This window comes from Capsicum annuum, chromosome 9 (assembly GCF_002878395.1).
Source record: "Capsicum annuum cultivar UCD-10X-F1 chromosome 9, UCD10Xv1.1, whole genome shotgun sequence".
NCBI lineage: Eukaryota > Viridiplantae > Streptophyta > Magnoliopsida > Solanales > Solanaceae > Capsicum > Capsicum annuum.
Window position 1 is genome coordinate 213,228,373 of NC_061119.1, and position 20,976 is coordinate 213,249,348.

Consider the following 20,976-nt stretch of genomic DNA (forward strand, 5'->3'; position numbering starts at 1 on the left):
TGGCAGTTATCAACCAATTCCACATGCTTCGTGACACCGCTCTTAACAAATAATTCAGAGTAGTGGCATTGGGTGAGAGAGTGACCATGTTTCCTTTTTCCTTCCCTTGGCTTTCTTTAGATCTTCAGCCGTAGACTCAAATTCCATACCAAACGTGCCCACGTTCTCACTCGGACATATGGGACAAACTATACCATGCAGAGACGCTCCCAAACCTTTTCCTGGCTCAAATCTATATTTCCAAAGTTCACTCACCATCATGATAAAAGTGGAATACAATTACGGTCCCGGTATAACCTGTCATTCAAGGATAAGAGGAAAATTTGAGCACGGGTTTTCTTTAACTGGTCTATTATTGAATACTCTGGCAATTTCATATTTTTCAAAAATTCTTCGGCTTCTTCTTCGGTGATAGGTTTTTTGATAGATGACAGTCCACTCATAATTGGCTTGGACTTTCTTAAACTTTCAGGCACGAAGCATCTTCCTGACCTAGTCAAACCCCCTACCTTATCTACATCTTCCACTACTTCTTTTTCGTGATAGGTCATCACAGTCCACCCATAATTCCAGGGAACCCTTTTCGTATCAACTATCGGAGGTTGGGTCACCGGTTTAAGGACAATAGGCACTACCAGTGCTCCTTTCACCGTTAAGATGGGCTGACTCAAAGCTCCTACCACTGTCAACTTAGGTTTATCCTGACTTAAATCAATATACCTTCTGGCACCTTGTACTGTGATCAGGGGTTTCTTTGTGCTTTCTTGGACTTTATCTTCTCTAATTCCTTTCTGGCTCAATGACATTGCTTTCAAAGACTCTGCTACATTCACCGATTTTTCTTCAATGGTCTGTATCTTGACAATAGGCTTATAACACCTTAAAAACTCTTTCCCATCATATATCAATTCTAACATATTGGTTTCAGCATAGGTTGGCAGCGGATTCTGGTTAATATTAACCCTCCGGGGCCTGGACTAGCATCAGATTTGGGTTAATTAAATCTTGGACAACTCTCTTTAAATACCAGCATTTCTTGATATCATGGCCTGGCATGTCATAGCAGTACGCACACATTAAAGAATAATTGAGATTCCTCAGTGGTGGATTTAAAAGCCTTCCTTGAATTGGGCTTAAGACCTTTAACTTTCTCAACCTATCAAATAGGCTAGCATATGACTCCCCAAGAGGTGTGAATTTATTTTTGACCGCCTTCTCTTTCTTATACTCGGGCCTAGGTTGAAAACCAGTTCTGGAGGGGTTTTGGTAAATCGGTGGAGCGAATGGGCGATTTTGTAGAGCTTGCGCGCGCCACTGCAGGTAAGAAGGGGTTTAGGCATATGGCTGCGTGCTATATACTGGGAACGGGGTGGTGGAATAAAATATAAAGGGTTTTATGGTGGGTAGTAATGGTGGGGAGAAATATATGGAGCTTGGGTGTAGACTTGGGCTTGGGATTGGGGATAGGGGCGAGTTGGTCTTTTAGGATAGGAATGGTTCTAGCTACGACAGTCGCCACATCCTTTTTCTTCTTTTTACCTCTGAATGCGCCATATCTACCTTGAATCACTTGTGTGGTGGCTTTCAATGCGGCAAAACTCACTAATCGGCCGGTCTTAATTCCATCCTCTATCATCTCCTCATTTTTGAAGACTTCAATAAAAGACTTTCCCATTGCCAGAAGTAAATGTTGAAAATAAGTCTCATCCTGTGCCTGAATGAAAACCTCTACCAACTTACTTTCTTTCATTGGAGGCTTTACCCTGGCGGCTTGTTTACGCCACCTTATTGCGTATTCCCTAAAACCTTCAATGTTTTTCTTCTTCATGTTGACCAAGGATTTTTCGTCCAGAATCAGGTCGATGTTATACTAAAAATATTAAACAAACTCAGAAGCTAAGTCATCCCAGTTATTCCACTTGTCGATATCTTGATCGATAAATTATTCTGAAGCCAGATCAGAAAGACTCTCGCCAAAGAAGGCCATGAGCAGCTCTTCCCTTCCTTCTGCAGCCCTCAATTGGTTGCAATAACGTCTCAAGTGTGCCATGGGATCACCATGCCCTGCATACTTCTCAAACTTAGGCATTTTAAAACCGAGGGGAAGGTTGATGTCTGGGAACATGCAAAGATCTTTACAGGAAACACTCTTATAATCTCTGATTCCCTGCAAATTCCTCATAGCCTATTCTAAACTTTTCAACTTCCGTGCTATGACTTTCTGTTCCTCTGTTGCGACAGGTTACTCCGTATCAAATGGAAATGTAGGTGGCTGAGTGTACCCATACGGTTCATTCATTCTCAAAGTAGGCTTCGGGGCATAATACTGACTATCTGAAACCTTCAGTACTGGCTCACTGGCAGACCTAGGAAGCCCCACTGTGGGATACCCAGCATATATGGGAGCTTCAGGTGGTGGCGGAGCCACGAATACCGGTGTGATTGGTGGCGCCGGCTGAGCAGCGAGTCTTGATTGGGGAGCTTCCAAGGGCACACCAGGACTGCCAGGATAATAATGTCACGGAGTGAATCCTGGTGCGTGCTCAGGTGACTCAGCGGAGCAGAGAATTGCGCCTGAGAGAGCGGTGGGCAATTAGAGATATTCCCAAGACCTTCAGGGAGCGGAGGAGGAGGCATTCTGCTGGCCTATGCCCGGTACAAATATATCAATTATTGCCTGAGCCTTACTACCTCATCATTGTGTTCTGAACTTTCTTCCCTGTAATCCTGATCTAGGTCAATGAGCGAATTTTCAATCTCCCTGCTAGCCATGGCGAGCTTTGCTTTGGATTTAGTGAAGTATGGGTGACTAGCCAGAGTGCTGCAAACCTACCACTGTTATCTGAAAGAACATGCTCATCAAAGACGACATCCGTTAGGATTAGGGCATACAACAAGTATGGGAATCACATTGGTAAAACTGTCCTAAATTCATGTTTATTTCTACCAGCTTTTGAGGGTAGCGAGGTCATTTTAACATCATCCTAATTTTAATCTACACTTATTTTTATCTACACTTATTTTTATCTACACTTATTATTATTATTATTATTTTATTTTTTTCGCCCTCCTTTCCCTCTTTTTTTTTTCGTATCAATCTCTGTTCTTTCCCTTTATTGTCTCATCATCATTTCTTTCTTTTCTTCTCTCGTTATCTGCCTTCATTTTATCATTCTTTATGGCTTTTTTTCTTTAAAAGAGGAAAAATAATGAAAAACAACGAAACAAAATGATTAGATCGAACCTAAAAGCAGGTTGCCTACGTATCATGTTGTACATGAATCATATCTTGCGTAGTTCAACAAAAAAATCACAAATTTCAAACTTTGTCTACCCAACCTACGTTTGCTTATCCAATTCGGTGACATTTACATTCAAACACAATAAATTAAAATTTATCCGAATCTAACCTTTTCATCAATTTTTTCAATTCCAAAACCCAACTTCTTTTTATCGATCCATTAAAACATGATCAAGTTCTTTCCTCAAACCTTCGAAGCCGAATCACCAAACATCATGATCAACATCAACAAAAATCTAACAATCATAATCACACCATACATAATCACAACCAATTCAATAAACCAAAATAACTAAAGAGATCGGGTTAAGGAGATGGACCTTAATAGCACTTGTTTTCGTTGATAATAAAGAAGTTTGAAAAACTAAAATCCTCTAATGAAATCCTCACAAAAAACCGAGCTCCAAACCACGAATATTGAACCCAGTAGATTGCAAGAAAACCCCTAACGTACTATATCGAGCACGAATCAAGAAAATAGACGAATCTGAAACCCCTGAAAATCAATAGAGAACTGAATATCTGCACGATTCGAACTCAGGTGAGCTCAGACGGAGGTGGAAAATGACGGACCAAAACAGATTCTGGTGAAGCTCGCTATTTTTGGCCCGATTCAGCTAAAAAAGTTGATGGAAAACGGGGGTGATTTTGAGGAATTGCAATGTTTTGGTGGATTTTTAAACCTGCAATACTGTCGACGTTGGTCCGTCCTCCTTCGAATTCTTTCTGTTCACTTTCTTTTTCTCTGAAATCTCTCTGATTTTCTTCTAATTCTACGCGTGTATGTGTTTGTGGTTGTGCCTGTATGTTTTTGAACGAAGAAGAAGAAAAAAGGGAATGATACAAGGATATGTTTCTATTTAGGTGAGTGTAAATCGCTTCTGTGTGTATTTTGTTCCCTCCTTGTGTATTGTGTTATTCTATGTTAAAGAAGAAACCAAAATTCCCCAAAAAAATGGAGAGCCTTTCTGCGGAGAAGAAGAGATGCTAATGATAATCGGTCCTCCAATATTCTGTGGGCCCCCTCTATATATGGGAATAACGTGTAAAATAAAAGTGGTTAGGGGGGTCACGTGGGTGAGGTATGGACTAGTGGGTGAGGTGTCCTAATCTAATAAGAAAGGGTTGTTAATTTTGTTACCAAAAGAATAATTAGGATCGAGTTTGTTAGGAATTTGTTATTTTTGTACTTTTGTGGAGGAATAATTACATGGTTGAGGGTACACAATAGGATAGGGTAAAAAGGTGAAAATTAATCTTTTGGAGGGACAAAATTACGTGTCTACAAGAACTAGAACCCCAGATGAAGTTTCTTTGGGTTCTATCAATAAGCTTCAAGATATTAGCAGGGAGAGAAATGTACTGCATGACATGGTTGGGGATATTAATCAGGGAAGCTTTGGCCAGGGTTGTTCTTCCAGCCATATTAAGGAATTTCGTCTTCCACCCCACCAGTTTTGAGGAGTGATGGTCCAATATTTATTGGAAGTCTCTATTGACTATTTTTTTTTATGGAAAATAGGAAATCCAAGATATTTCCCAAAGGTGTCATATGCTTTAAAGGTAAGTATATTGGTACGGAATTTTCTGTTTTCAGGAGAGTAATTTTTGGAAAACACTACTTTGGATTTTTGGGTATTAACTCTTTGCCCAGAGTGATGGCTAAAGCTGTTAAGAGTGTTGATGATGTTAACACAGTTTTGAATGTCGGCTCTAGAAAACAAGGTTAAGTCATTAGCAAAGAACAAGTGGGATATTTTGGTGCCACCATTTTTTATGGATATGGGAGTCCAATTTAGAATATCTTCCTCATGGTTGATCCTTCTAGATAGGAGCTACATACACAAGATGAAGATGTAAGGAGACATAGGGTCCCCCTGCCCTTATATCTCAGAAAAGTTGAAAGAAGGGGTGCTGCATTTATTTACCAGAACAGAGATGGAGGCTGAGAAAATACAAGACATGATGAGCTTGATGAGTTTGGAAGCGAAGTTGAAGAAGTGGAGCACTTATCTGATAACGGACCATTCGATTCTGTCAAAAGTCTTTTCCAGATCTATTTTGAGAATCATGTTAGCATTCTTCCCCTTAATTTTGGAGAAATGAGTGATGAATTCCTGGACAATAATAACGTTATTAGAGGCTCTTCTCTTGGGGAGGAAGCTAGCTTGATTATGACGGATGATTCTATCCAGGAGGGGCTTGATCCAATAAATAATGATTTTTGTGATAATTTTGTACTGAGTGTTGCACAGGCTAATTAGTCGAAATTTCTTTAGTGTTACCACATTCCTACACTTGGGATAAGGCAAAGATAAGTTTTATTCACCTTAGTCTCCATTGTGCAGGATGCAAAGGTATCTTTGCAGAACGTAAGAACAGACTAACCTATAATGTCCTAGTACTTCTGGAACAAAAATGGTGAATCCCATCGAGCCCAAGGGACTTATTGGGCTTGAAAAAAAGACAACCTTTTTTATATCTTCATCAGAGGGGATAGCCTTCAGAAGAGAGTGATCTTGTTGATTAATGGAGCCATGAGAAGAGGGGTTGGCTTAAGGGTTTAAGGAAGAGGTGAAATGGTTAGAGGTATACAAAGAGTTATAGTTTACCCAGATGGCATCTTGAACATCTTTGTGATTGTTAATCCAATTCCCTGACTCAGTTTGAAGAGAGTAGATCTTATTCCTTCTCTTTCTATTGATGTAGAGGCATGAAGGAACTTAGTGTTAGCATCGCCCTCTAATAGTCATTCTATCCTAGACTTAAGTCTCCAAAACTCATGTTCGTGTCTGAGGAGATCACTAAGACTTTGGGTAAGAGAGAGTTCCAGATAGTGAAGAAAAGGAGCTAACGGGATAGTTAGGAGAGCATTGGATACTAGCTAAACGTGCAAGAATTCTTTTCTTCTTCAGAAAGATATTGCCAAAGGTTTCCCAGGCATGAAAGAACTTAGTGTTAGCATTGCCCTCTGACAGCCATTCTATCCTAGACTTAAGTCTCCAAAACTCATGTTTGTGTCTGGGGAGATCATTAAGACTTTGGGTAAGAGAGAGTTCCAGATAGTGAAGAAAGGAGCTAATATGATAGTTAGAAGAGCATTGGATACTAGATAAATGTGCAAGAATTCTTTTCTTCTTCAGAAAGATATTGCCAAAGGTTTCTCTGTTCCAAATCTTAATCCTAGTTTGGAAGTGGGAGAGAGCTAAGGTAAGACTAGGGTAGACATCGATGGAGTTCCTGACCATGTCTAGAAAGGTAGGATGGAAATACCACATAAATTCTAACCTGAAGGGTCTGTTGGCCGGGGAGGGAGTTTTTGAAGGCTGCAGGAGGATGAGGCAATGGTCAGAGTGAGTTTTAGAAAGATGAGTAGCCGTAGAATCAGGGAAAGAGTTGATCCAGGATTCGTTAGCTAGACATCTGTCCAGTCTCTCTAGGATAAGGGACCTTCTATTCCTGTGTCTTTTATTAGTCTAGGTATACTTACTTCATTTAAAGCCTAAGTCAATGAGGTTACTGCTGTTGATGGAATCTCTAAATAAATTAAACCCTAGAGTTACTGATACTATTACCACCAAATTTCTCTGCACTAGTAAGAACCTCATTGAAATCTCCCCACAACCTAGGAGTTAGTGCTATAGAGGTCAATGTTAGAGACAAAGTTAGTTAACTGGTTTTAGAGAAGCTTCCTAATCTCTAAGTTAGTACTAGCATAAACAAGGCTAAAAAGCATTGAGTGGGAGGGTTAGTTACCTGGATCATGGTATGGATAACTTGGGGAGAGACAAAGATTTTAGTGATGTTGATGTTGTCATCCTTCCACATTAAGACAAGGCCACACAAATTGCCAGAAGCTGGAAATTGAATGTTGTTAGAAAAATAAAGAGTTTCGGAGATTCCTTTATAGTCTTGCATTCTAGTTTCCAAGAGACCTAAGATAGCAGGTTGGTGTATTTGAACCATGGACTTGCAATGCCACTTGAATTTGGTATTGTTGGCCTTCCTAACATTCTATATGATGTAATTCATCATCAAATGGGTTGGTAGGTTGGGAATCTCTCCTAATGGAGCCTTCTCTCTATCCAGATTGGATGGGGACATTGATTTTCTCTTCCTAATCTTGGATATCGGGCACATCCAAAAGCTGAAGTAGGGAGCACTGGTCTGAGACAGTGGATAAATCTCTAGACTGAATTTGGTTAGATTGAATGGAAGAAGGATGATTTCCATTTTGCTTACCGCTTCCTCAAACTTTGAAGTTAGTATTTTTTATAATGTTACGATATCTGTTCTTGGAATTTTGAGTAATGCCAGTATCTTTTTCATCTCTCTGTTGTTCTCTTGAAGAGAAGCTAGAGTTTGTACCCTATTCATCATTTCTGGAAACTATTCTATCATTGGAGAAGAGTTGGTTCCCAGATGGAGACCCTGATAGGTGGTGACAGAGGTTGGACCCGCTTCTAGCAGACCTTGAATTTTTTGAGAAAAGAAGGAGAGAGTCAAGGATGCTTGGGTCATCATTTGGGAAAGCATTTCTATTGACAGAAGGTCTGTGGATGACTGTGGAGAGTTGTTTAACAACATTGTCATCCACATGCTTTGGCCCAGACATCCCAGACCCTGATTTAGGCCCTCCATAATAAGTTAAGCTAGATATAATAGATTTTGAATTATCACAGTTATCTTTTTCCCGTACAGTGTGAAACTTAGAGGGACAGACTAATCCATCAGGCCCAACTCCAACCATGAGGTTGGTTGGTGAGTTAGTGGTAGTGGTTCGGAGATGAGAGTTACTTCCTTCATTTGTTAGGATATATACAGAGGTAGGGTTGTTGGTGCTAATATCCTTAATGGAGGAGATAAATATTGGGGGGAAAGCTAAAGTTTGTAGTAGCTTCAAGTAAATCATTACCCCTAACAGTAAGGGTATCAAGTTTTCTACTGATGGGATTAAAAGTTCCTTTTGAGGTCACAACATCCATATAGATGGGATAGTGGTAGGGCGCCGCCGTTGATTTAGTTGTGGTAGCCCGAGGCGTAGTACTAGAGTGAGGCAGAGATGTCAATCCAGTAACAGTAGTGTAATTAGAATCGGATACAGGGTTGACTTAGGCTTGGGGTTGATGCCTATCAGGTCAATGGAAGAATTGCTCCCTTGAGTGAGGGGATTACTTTTACTTTGGGCTGGATTAAGCCCAGTCTTAGCAATGCCCAATTGATTTCATTGTCCAGGAGGTAAGGGACTTTTCTTTGATGGGCCAGACTTAGAAGAGGATCCCAACTCCTTACCTTCATTATCTTTGGGCCTGGTCAAATCATTAGTGACCCTTTTACCTTTGGACTCCATTTTATGAGAAACAACATATAAACCTACCGGAGCTGATTTATGGACGTCGATACCTTTCAATTCAGTGGGATCAAGGGACTTACCTGATTGGGCATCAAAATGTTAGATTTTGATACTTGGTTTGGGGGCTCCCATTTGTTGAGAAGCCTTTTAGGATTTGTTCTTCTTTTTACTTTTACTGAATGTAATCGTTTACCAATTGGACTCCTTAGGAGATGCAATTGTTGGCTCCTTAGGAGAAGAATCAGATTCCGTTGAACTTTATTGGGGGATCTGATGGGGGCAGCCTGCCGCTACATGGCCCAACCGGCCACATGTCTTGCAAAGAAACCCTTCACCTTCGAAAATGATTAGTTGTCTGTGACTGATGATAGTGACTGATGTACACAATGGAATTTCCAATGGTACCTGAATATATATACAAGCGTATCTTTCTCTTAGGGTAGAGAAACTGCAGGAATCGATTCGGAGAAGCTGGCCGATTTCCCTTCCAATTCTTTCCAAAATTTGATGGTTGTGGAACTCGGTTGAAAGGTGAGAAAGACGTAGCCATATAGCCGTGCTTTGGATAAATGACTCACTGGGAACAAAGTTGGGGACCCATGTTCGTACCGACAAGTAAGAGCTGGGGACGAACTATGGCCCATCTTGTAAGACCCGACGTTGGCTTTCCTCCAATTTTAATTTACAGTAAAGAACCCTAACCCTAAATCTATCAAGGCTATTCCTTCCTGCAATTTCCATATTTCTGATAGCTTAGTTTGAAGATATTTGTAGTTCAATTTCTTCCCCACCACTTTTATGATGACGGTGTGCTTCCAGGGGTTATAGAGGCGGTGTTTGTCTGCCTCTGATAGCTGAATTACCCCACTGATAGAAATCCCTTCATTATTAATTATAATGAGGGGAATTTGAGGCTGAGGATTGGCTTGGAGAGTGTTCGCTACAATGTCTCTGAATGAGATTTTTTTTGGGTTATCAATAGCCATGTGGCTAACTTGAGGGTCTGGCGGATCTGGTGGTTTGCCCCCTCTGCCATCTGGGCATAAGTGGATTCGCTGAAGTTGGGGATTAGAATTTTATAGAGAAAGAACTAGAGAGAAGGGTCTTTCTCTCTCTAGTGGATCACAATTTTTTTATCGGCTATCCTTAGTGTAATTTTGCTAACTAATTGCTTAATAACATTATTCTTGATGAACTATCCAAACTATTCAAACTTTCTGAGGACATGAACCTTGGTAGGAAAGTATGGAGGAAAAACATTAGGGTATATGGCTAAGGTGGGTGGTCGAGTCGTAGTTTGTAGTTATGAGGGTTTGGTGTAACTTGGTTGGTAGGTCTAGGGGTGGGGGAGGAGGGTCCATTGTCTGTTTGTGTACTTTACTATAGTGTTATTTTATTCCTGTTGCACGCTTTTGACGTTTTTGTCCTTTGTCCTTTTGTCTTGAGCCGGGGGTCTATCAGAAACAACCTCTCTATTTCCCTGGAGATAGTGGTATGGACTGCGTACATTTTACCCTCCCCAGACCCCACTAGGAGGGAATATACTGGGTTTGTTGTTGTTGTTGTTGTTCTTGATTAATAACTAAATTAATTTTATTTACAGGAAAAGGAACTTGGGAGGTCGATAACTCAAGCTGAGACATTCAAGGCTACACACACTAGAAAAAAATCTCTGGAGATGGTCGATGAAGAGGTGCGATAGAGAAGCATAACAATAATGAGGATGATCATGTGGCAAACACACCATCGCATTGTTAAAGTTTAGTGTTGCATTAGATATCTAAATTTTGTACTTTGTGGTGCTTAATTTTAATCATTGAGTGTTTTTGTAACTTTAAACTTGTCTGAAATAGAATTGTATACATAAATTATGACTTCTATGTTTTCTCGCTCAATTTTAAAGCATTTTAAAATTGATTTTGGTATAATATTGATTGAAGGATATTTAGTACATGTGTTGTCGTTTGATTGATTAGTGGAAGTTCATGGAGCTTGATTTACCAATTTAAATTGTATATATTTTATTGAATTGACTCAAAATGATAGGTAGACATTTGTAAAGTTGCCATTTACCACCTGTTTTTTTTTGCAGAAAAGTGACCAAAATGACCTCATGTGGTCTCTATTCTGCAATTTCTTTTTCCAACAACACAAATAAGAGACCTCAAGAAGTCATTTTTTTTTAAAAAAATATTTTTAGTAAAACATTAAGAAATAATAGGGACCTCATGAGATCTTTTTCAATTAAAAAATATATAATCAAATAGTGATCTTATGAGGTCTCTTTTAAATAATAATAAGTAAAAAATAGTTTAGATACCTCATGAGGTTTCTTTTTAAGCATTTTGAAAAATATTTAGTGACCTCGCGAGGTCGCTTTCTGGTGACCTCATGAGGTCTTTTTCAAAAAGCGATCTATGTTTTAGAGACCTACTGCTGAAATCGCTTTTGAGGTCTCTTTTTAAGGAAAAGAGATCTCATGAGATCTCTTTTTACAGTTTTTTTTAGTAGTGTATATTATTTAGCGAAAAAAATAATAGTATTTGTGTAACATTATTTCTCGGAGAATTAACTTTTCTTTCCACCTTGAATACAAGGTGAAATAAGAAGCAAACAATAAAACTTCGCTTTATCATATAATTGTTTGAAAAGCTAGTTTTAAGAAGTTTCAAAACTCAACTGTAAAGAAGATCAAGACGCAAACAAATGTCATAGATCAAAATTTACATAGAACAATAAGATGATATGGATAGATATGTTATAAGAATTTAAATACGTATAGAATTTTTACGAAGAATACTACTTTAAGTATAAATCATGTTAAAAAAAATATTTTGTTATAGAGCTTTTATGGAAAACACTTACTTTATATATAAATTATGTCCATGAAGAAAATATAGTTTCTGCATAATTAAGATGAATAACAAAGTTACATTAATAAATTTAAGTCATATATTGACCTCTAATAATTACAAGAAATTTAATCAGACATGAAAAAAAATAATTTCTTATACTATTCCATGAATCTAGTAAACCTAAATTCAATATTAATATAGTTTAGAATTTTATTGAGCACAATATATATGAAAACAAACAACTATTAAAAAATAAAATTTTAAAAAAGTAAATTAAAATAATATCGAAGTTGATGGAGTAACAAAATTTCATATATATATATACATAGAGAGACTCCTAAATCTAAAAGGAATTAAAAGTAACTGAAATTTCACCTAAAATAAAATTCAACTGTGTTATGTTCCTTTTTTTAAAAAAAAAAAAACTGTGTATGGTAGTATTTAATTTGCTTAATTATTGAATTTTGCTATTTTTTATATTTCACGTAGTGTATCAATTTAGGATTTAGGAAAACCTCCGATGAAATTAGGAGTCTATTTTATTTTTGTTTTCATATATTTTGGGTAGTCTACTTAATTCTCCTACTTATCCCTTATACCACTAAATATGTGGTATAACTTATCCCGAAATTATTATTAGTTCCAAAATAAGTTATCTCGAATATTACCAACCAAATAATGTATAAAAAAGTTTATCCCGAGACTTTTTTTTTAATCTCGAAATAATTTATTTTAGTACCTCACACCAAATGACCCCTTAGACTCTTACCATATAATTATTTTTATCATATATTTTTGTATTCTTCATTTTTAATGATTAAATACTAAATCAAGAAAAAATCATATAATTATTTTTATCATATATTTTTGTATTCTTCATTTTTAATGATTAAATACTAAATCAAGAAAAAATCGTTAAATGACAATTTTGGCCCTCCACACTTTTAAAGCAAAAAGATATATTCCAAATTTTCAGAACACCTTCAAATTCTAACAAAGAGATATTAACGTGTTCTTATTTTTTAAAATCTTATCATGAACATTAATTATATTTTCTTCCTCCTATCATATATTTTAGTACAACTCAATTATTAATTCTCCTAATAATTGTTATTATATATTTTTTGATTACCATATATCACTTTTTAAAAGATATTTTTCTTTTTTTTCTTAACATCGATTTTAAGACTTCTTTTTCATGTACACAAAAAAAAAAAAATCTATCAATATTAATTTATCATAAAATTGCTTTTACCATCATAAAATTGCTTTTACCATATATTTTATGATACTTTAATTAATTAATTATTAAAAAGATAAAAAGATGATTTTATCTAAATCGCAAAATATATTATAGATTATAAATATAGATTATACATTATAGATATAAATTATAAATATAGATTATATATTATAGATAGATATAGATATATATAGATTATACATATAAATTATAAATATAGATCATAGATATATATATAGATTATGGATTATGATAAAATAATGCATTCCTAAATATCTAATTTCAAAATAATTAATTTCAAATTAACTTGTTTCCATCCAAACAACCCCTTATATAATGAAAAAAAAAAAAAGATCTTTTCTTAACACGGTTCACAAAATATCCACCATGGGATACTCACAAGCTACGTGGCCATTTCTATGCCACTTGATGTTCAACAAAGTTCACATGATATCCACTTTATCCAATTTCATCGCCATTGCACTAAGCTCAAAAAAATGGCCATGAAAACCCTAATAATTTTCACCATTATTCTCCCCCTTCTCTTCACCATCTCCCTATCCGACCCGAACCCGAATCCATCACCATCAAAAGCCTACAAAGAGCTAATCAAATTCGGGTTTCCAATCGGGTTACTCCCCAAAAACGTTAACGCCTATTCGTTAAATTCCACTACCGGCGAATTCATCGTTTCACTAGTTAACAAATGTAAGATTACTCTGCCTCCAGACAATTACCTTGCAACGTATTCGAAGAAAATTACTGGGAAAATTGTTGAGAATCGAATTGCGGAGCTGAATGGGATAAGTGTTAGGGCTTTTTTTAAGTGGTGGGGTATTACAGGTATTAGATCTAGTGGTGATAATTTGGTTTTTGAAGTTGGTTTGGTAACTGCTAAATATCCTTCTAAGAATTTCCATGAAAGTCCTGAATGCGAAGGGAAAAAACATTCGTCTTCCTAAGGTATCATTTTTTATTATTAAATTTATTCTGTTTCGATTTGGAGATGAGCATCCAGTACCCTCGAAATATAGCGGACGTTGCTACGACACACTTAACTTCATCGGAGTCCTATTATTCTGAATACAATTTTAGCATATTTTTGTTGCGTCACATTTTTATTACATAAAATAGGCCCACATCAAAGGTGTCATGTCGGCTAAGGTTGACAGTGCCATGTCACCTAAAAAGTTTGATAAAAATATTGTTTTGTTTAGGGGTAATAGAATCCCGGTGAAGTTGGAGTGTGTGGTAGCAAATTTGGTCATAGTTTAGAGGTAATAGATGCTTTCCTCTTTTGATTTGTTTGTGTGATTTTTAATTGACTTGCCTAAGAGTTTAAGAATGTAAAAATGCATGGGTATTTACTAAGGTATTTTTAATAAAGTTGTTATCTTGTTGGTAGTGCTAGGGTTGGGGGAGGGTGGTGCCTTTTGTTGGTTAATGTACTTTTTGTGGTTGTGGTACCGTTGTTATTTTATCATGTTGTATGCTTGCGATGTTTGACTAAGGTCTTGGTCCTTGTTCTTGAGCCGGGGGTCTATCGGAAACAACCTCTCTACTTCTTCGGATGTAGTGGTATGGACTGTGTACATTCTACCCTCCCCAGACCCCCACTATGTGGGAATATACTGGGTTTGTTGTTGTTGTTATCTTGTTGTGTATTTTGTGAATCTTTTGTCATGGAGTTGAGTTTTTTGTGTGTCTATATGATTGTCGTTTGTTACTTTTAAATTAGTTTGTTTGGTTTTGACCTGTTACGGGGTTAGAGTAGTAAGATTTTTGAGTCTTGTTGTATTAGACTAAAGATAGGTTGAATGTACCAAAACATCTTTTGATCTTATGGTCTAAATGACACAACTCATTTTGGCACAAATTGGTCTGTTTGGTTATTCATGTAACTTCACACTCATTTTAAGGATACAACTACTACCTAGTTTTAGCATTCCCGAAATACTCTTAAAATCATTTTAGAAGAGGCAAAATTCTAGTTCTAACCTTGTCTTTTCATGGTAATAATTACCTTTCATTCCCCACATACACACTAATTAAGATAATAATTACTTTTACTTCCCAATAAGTTGTTGATGGCTTTTGCACGCATCTTGGAGTAGTTGATATCTACCATGAAGCTATTACTAATCCTTCTTTGTTTAAATCACTTTCTACTCCAAGATAAAGTAATTATTACCTTGAGTAGAGTATGTGTTGGGAGTGAAAGGTAACTATTACATTGAGAAGAGGGTTAAACTTTGAAATTTTGCCTCTTCTAAAATGCTGAAGGGTATCTTGGGTATGCTAGAAGTAGGAAGTAATTGTTGTGCCCGTGAAAAGCATGAGTTGCATTAATACCCACATAAAGGTCGATTTGTGCTATGTGAAAAGCTGATATTAAAGAGTTGCAAGGAAAGAGACATTCTTTGTAAACCAAACGAAAAAGGAATATAAGACAAACAAATTGAAAAGGTGGGAGTCGTTGTTATGCGCTTTATGTTTATTTTGTCTATCCCCTTTGCTTATCTATCTTTGAGCTTTTTTAACTTTGTGTGTCGGAATAGTTATACCTAAACCAGACATATGGTGAGTTTCCTAATAACTCACTCCATCTCCTCATTTAAACTTAAAAAGTATTTGACCAACTGCGGACGATGAGATGATGTTTCGTTTGTTTGGAAGGGTTTTACAACATTAGACCCCTATTCTTAGGAATTTTCTCATGTAAATTGGATTCTTTTTCGATAAGCTTGATCTTCTCTGAAGCATTGGGAAGTGAGTAAATAAAACGCAAGAGGCCATTATCTCTAACAAGAATTGAACTAATGATATTTTTTGCCTCATATGCCACATCTTAAATACACGTCCAAAGATTTATATACAATTCTTGCTCAACATTTTTGAACAAAGATTTATGAATTCTAGGTATTCTTTTACTAGCCCAATTTCTTCTTTTATTGAAGCAACTGTATAAGCTTTGAAATTTAGCAAATTGAAGTTTTTGATTAGAAGATTCATGAAGAGTAGTCCATTACTCACATAGAACCAGGAGTTGAGATGAGTCTAGGATTCTAAGTAAATATGTTTGTAATCTCCCTTCACGATATCAATATTTTTCAGCCAGTTGAGATTCCATAGTTTGTTGTACTGGTACTCTCTTTATTACTTAATTTTCCTCTCAAATCACAAACAAGAATCAATACCACCTTGGTAAGTGCTCCAACACTTGCTAAGAGATCACTCAATTTGTCATGATGAAGAAAATCATCCTGGAAACATTTTCTGGTGCCTTTCTCCTCATGGTCATCATTTCTCTATCATCTGCATACCTGGACCGAGATAGTTGAATATCGTCTTACCCGAGTTTCAAATTATGGTCTATACAGTAGGTACATCTGTTTCTTTTTCTTTTGCTCGATGATGAAATGGATAAACTTGATGATATAGATGAATTTGTTGAAATACATGATCTTGATCTCCCTCAATTCAATTTCAAGGTTGCTCGTCTTTTCTTGAAAATTACTCCTGTTGAACCGGAGGTGATGCATATTTGTTTTCAAATTTGAGAATTCAAAGTCAGTGGAGCATCATGCTCCCCTGAGCAACTCCCACGAGCCTTCCTAGGCATTTCTTAGAGAATATCTGATTCCTCTCTACAAGAGCAAAATGGTAAATGTTGTTACAACTAGCACTTATACTAGAAATGTTCATGTTATGACTGAGTACCTATTGGTTATCTAGATGATAAAATTGTTTTGAGTCTTTGACAAGTGTTGGAGCACTTAATAATGAGGTATCAATTCTTGTTTGTGACTTGAAAAATAAATCAAGGAATGAAGAGAGTACCAAAGGAGAAAACTATGCAACTCTCGACTTGCTGAAAAATTATGGAAATCCTGTAGGTAGGAAGATCTCAGGCAAGGACGCCTTGGACTCATCTCAACTCCTACTTCTCAATTAGTGATGGATTATTCTTTATGAATCTTCTACTCAAAAACTTAAATAATTTGCTTAATTTCTAAGCTTAGTCAATTGCTTTGATTAAAGAAAGAAATTAGACTGGCGAAAGAAGACTTAGAATTCATAACATCTATACTCGGGAATGTTTAGCAAGAATTGTATAAAGATTTGAGTACGCGTGTTTTACAATGTGGCATATGAGCAAAAAATACCATGCGTTCCATTTTTGTTGGAGATAATCGTTACTTAAGTGTTTTAGATAAGTCTTATCAAAGAAAAGGTCTCCCATATACTTGAGGAATAGGGACTTGTTGTAAACTCTTCCAACACAGCAAAAGCAACTCATCACAAATCTGGTAAAATAAATTGTAGGTTTCAAGAAGGAGACAAATTAGATAATTAGGAAGCTCAAAGTGGATCAACAGATCTAGATATGATTTCAAACATGGTATGGTGGATTTAGGTAAAACTACTCATTCCATCCTTTGTAATGATAAGTCTGTTCGATTCATTTTGACATTCGTGCACAGTGCACAATCAACTAAGAATATAACAAGAAAAAGATGTTGAGAATTTTATTTAATCATGTCACTGGATTTGGTTGGGTGGGTGGGTTGTGCACAGTGCACAATCTCCAAAGGCGAACTTGATACTATCGGGGGCCTGCAAGGAGCTATTCAAATATGGGCTCCCCATAGCGATACTTCCAAGAACATCAATAGGTATTTTCTAAGCTCTGGTTTGAATGATCTCGTAGTTTCTCTTAGAGTTCCGAAAGAATGTAACATTTTCAGGTCATATTTGTCTTTAATAAAAAGGATCTTTAGGATCTGGTGAGAGGTCGAGTGATCTTTCCTTGTGAAAGGCCTTATGGAAATGTCTTAAAGAATACTATCTTTAATGTTACTCGCCTAGAGGTATGTTTACTTAACACGTTTACTAGGAATCATTTTGGATATTTGTTCGTTGAATTTTGGAATCCCAGCTTTTGAGAAGTCATTCCTGATTACCGGTCTCTTTTCTAGTGTGAGATACTTCTTTTTTTCCTTGAAAGTTCCTGTTCAGCGCACTTTAAATATTTCCCCGAGTTCCATAAAAATGCAAGGATCTACCTTATTTCATCGTTGGGAACTCTTGTTCCAAAGTACTTGGGGCACGGAGTAAAAGCATTTGAAGTGCCCCTTTTTATTTGACTAGCTTAAGATTGGAGTTAGAACAACTTTCCGGTAGGAAAAGAAAAAAAGAAAAGAAATAAAGGACTGTGGACACTGGACAGAATCATGAAGAAATACAAAGTAATTATGATTTCATGGATTTTGACTAGACTTTTTTTAGAAGTTGTTGACATCTCATAGTTCTTCCTTTTATGCTGCAAGCGTGATAGGTGACATGGTGGTGTTTGAATCATTGAGTTTGTTAGTTACCTGTTTGTTATGATTGCTCCTTTATTTGGCTGTGCACTCCAAGTGGTTACTAAATGATATGTTTCATGCCCCTTCCTCTTCTCTCGCCCGCCAAGGAAAAAGAAAAAAGACAGAAAAACTAAAAGAAAAAGGAAAATATAAATCTAATTCTCTACTTTCGATTTTCGTTTGTTTAATTGATCATGGTAAAGTTGTTGTCATGTGATGAGGAGGTCACGGGTTCAAGCCTTGGAAACAACCTCTTGCATTCCAAAAATGCAAGGTAAGGATGCGAACAATACACCCTTGTGGTGGGGCTCTTCCCCGGACCCTGCGCATAGCGGGAGCCTTAGTGCACCGGGCTGTCCTTTAATTGATTGTGTTAACTTTTAGGTGAAGTCAAAGTTGCTAGTAAAACTTGTTAGTAACCTTTCTTCTCATCATTTGCCCTAAGGCCATCTATTTTGGAGCTATTGGTGTTCTTTCCCAGCACTTATGACATTGAATAAATGCACTGGTCTTTTAGTCGAACAGACAAGCTCTTAAAATCTGGGAAGTATAAGGATAGTACAAAAGAAACTAGAAGATATCGTGAGAACGAAGATGGTAGATCCAACTATTTAGAGTTCAAATTTCCTCGTTTATTATCTTTGGAATGTTGATGTAAGCGATGCTGAATTTTTGAGAATAGCTGGGATGCTCGATCCATAGTTGATTAAATTAGATAAAAATGTCTAGTACCCTTTTGAACTATGATCAAATTTGCTACGACACACTCCAACTTCACGGGATCCTATTGCCCCCGAACTAAATTTAGCATATTTTTGTCAATCTTTTGAGCTGACGTGGCACCTTGTGTCGATATTGGCACCTTTGACGTGGGTCCCATTTTATGTAATAAAGGTGTCACATCAGCATAAAAGGGTGGCAAAAACACTAAAATTAAGTTATTACCCCTGTGAAGTTGGAGTGTGTCGTAGCAACTTTGGCCATAGTTCGGGGCTACTGGATACTTATCTCATTATATTATTATTAGAGTTTCGTAAAAATGGATGATTATGTGATGATACACCTTTAGGGCAAGCTAATGAATGGGCTAGAGCAAAAAATGCTTGCCAATTTGGTGGTATATTGGGCAACTTTCTGTTATGCTTTTCCTTCTAGTCCAGTATATGTGATCATTTAGGAGTTTTTGATGAAATAGTAGTCATAATACATAATTTTCTTAGGGATCATTTGGCTGCTGATTTGGAGGTGAGTTATGCAAGTACAAAATTCTGCATAAGTAATGTCACGTTTGGTAACTGGTTAGAATGTAAGTTATTCATTATAAAATTAACTGGTTTGCAATTTAGAAATTTGCATAACTAATACATAAATGAATAACTGAATCTGCATAGAATAATAGCATAGAATCTCTCGTAACTAATTTCTGTATTATTAATACTTATATAGCTCTAACCAGCTACCAAACGATCCATTATGGTAGTACTTTCTTCTTCATTACAACTCATTACCTTCTACTGCAACGTTGATCTCTTTATATCTTTTCCAACCTGCAGGGTTTTTGTCAGCTGCTTCGACTTAATGGCTTATGAAATAAGTCCAACAGTATTGGGCATGATGGTGCTTAAACATCAATGTTCTCCTAGCGCATTAGTTTATCCGATCGATAATTTAGCGAATTGTGCAAGAAATTGCTAGATGTTTTGTATATATATTATGCTCTTATGTTATCTGGAATACGTTATTAATGGCTAATAGAGAGATTGTTGACTCTTTTCCTCTGTATTTTGTTTATTTGTTGCTGCTTTGGTTGTGACCTTGGACATAACTAACTTTTAATTGCAGACCTCCTTGTTGCCAACTTTGTCTTGATCTGGGGTTCTATCGGAAACAACCTCTCTATTTAACGTCTGCGTAGAGGTAAGGTCTGCGTACATCAGTGTTCAGGAATGCGCTTGCATTGTCGCATAATGCGATGATGTGAAGCTATGCGAGCCCCTCTCGCTGCGTGTGGCCGATGCAAGTGCATCATGTTGATTTTATATTCAGGGTTAATGTTTAAATTTTTAAAAAAAGAGTCTATTGCATTGACTACCACTACTGTAGTTTTTTAAGGTTAACTCTGAAGTCCATTGTTGCGACTTCTTCTTCTTCACTGTGCGGTCTTCACTTCAATGATGCGCTCTCATCGCTTCATGCTTCGTGTAATGCGTGATTCAAAGATCGTGTTGCTTTTTTTTTTGCATCACGCTTTCCTGAACACTTTGTCGTCTGCGTATGCTCTATCTTCCCCAGTTCTCACTCAGTGAAACTACACTACACTGGGTACGTAGTTGTTTGTTTGTTGTCAACTTCAAATACTTGTGTTTGAGTTTGTTTGTTGTCAACTTCAAATATTTGTGTTTTGAATGTACCTTTTATTTTTCAGTTGGCTATGAGAAAACTTTATATAGTTTTCCTAGAAGTATAAGTAGTTGTAAGCTTTAATCTTTATACGATAAATAAAGTGATCAAACGCTACTTATATCGTCTGAACTAATCTAGAACATTCATAAATTAGATCCATCTCTTCCCTTAATTGGACCGAAAGTATCTCGAAAACCACCTCTTTGTCTCCGTGAGGTAGTGGTAAAGTCTGATTTCACTTGTGGGAATTTACTGGGTTTGTTGTCGTTGTTGTTCCCTTTAACTTTTTTCTGCTTGATCATTTAATATTTAGGGTGCATTAGGCAGGGAGGGAAACATCTTTTAGAAATCGTTTTCTTATTTTTTCGTGTTTGATTGTTTGAGATGTTTTGCAAAAATATTTTATTTGGAAAAACAAATTTTGTGTAAGTTTACAAATCATATTTTATACCCTA

General features: G+C 36.6%; 1 protein-coding gene across 2 annotated transcripts; it reads left to right on the forward strand.

The window, feature by feature from the left end:
* Nucleotides 1-13,151: 13,151 nt before the first annotated feature.
* Nucleotides 13,152-19,900, forward strand: LOC107841042. Of its 2 annotated transcripts, XM_016685053.2 has the most exons (3): nucleotides 13,165-13,715; nucleotides 19,339-19,363; nucleotides 19,672-19,900. In XM_016685053.2, exon 1 carries the CDS (start codon nucleotides 13,172-13,174, stop codon nucleotides 13,712-13,714), a length of 543 nt encoding a protein of 180 aa, XP_016540539.2. In that variant the 5' UTR covers nucleotides 13,165-13,171; the 3' UTR covers nucleotide 13,715; nucleotides 19,339-19,363; nucleotides 19,672-19,900. The 2 variants fall into 2 exon arrangements, with proteins under 2 accessions (XP_016540536.2, XP_016540539.2); XM_016685050.2 differs by lacking the exon at nucleotides 19,339-19,363 and having other exon boundaries at nucleotides 13,152-13,715.
* The last annotated feature ends 1,076 nt before the right edge of the window (nucleotides 19,901-20,976 follow it).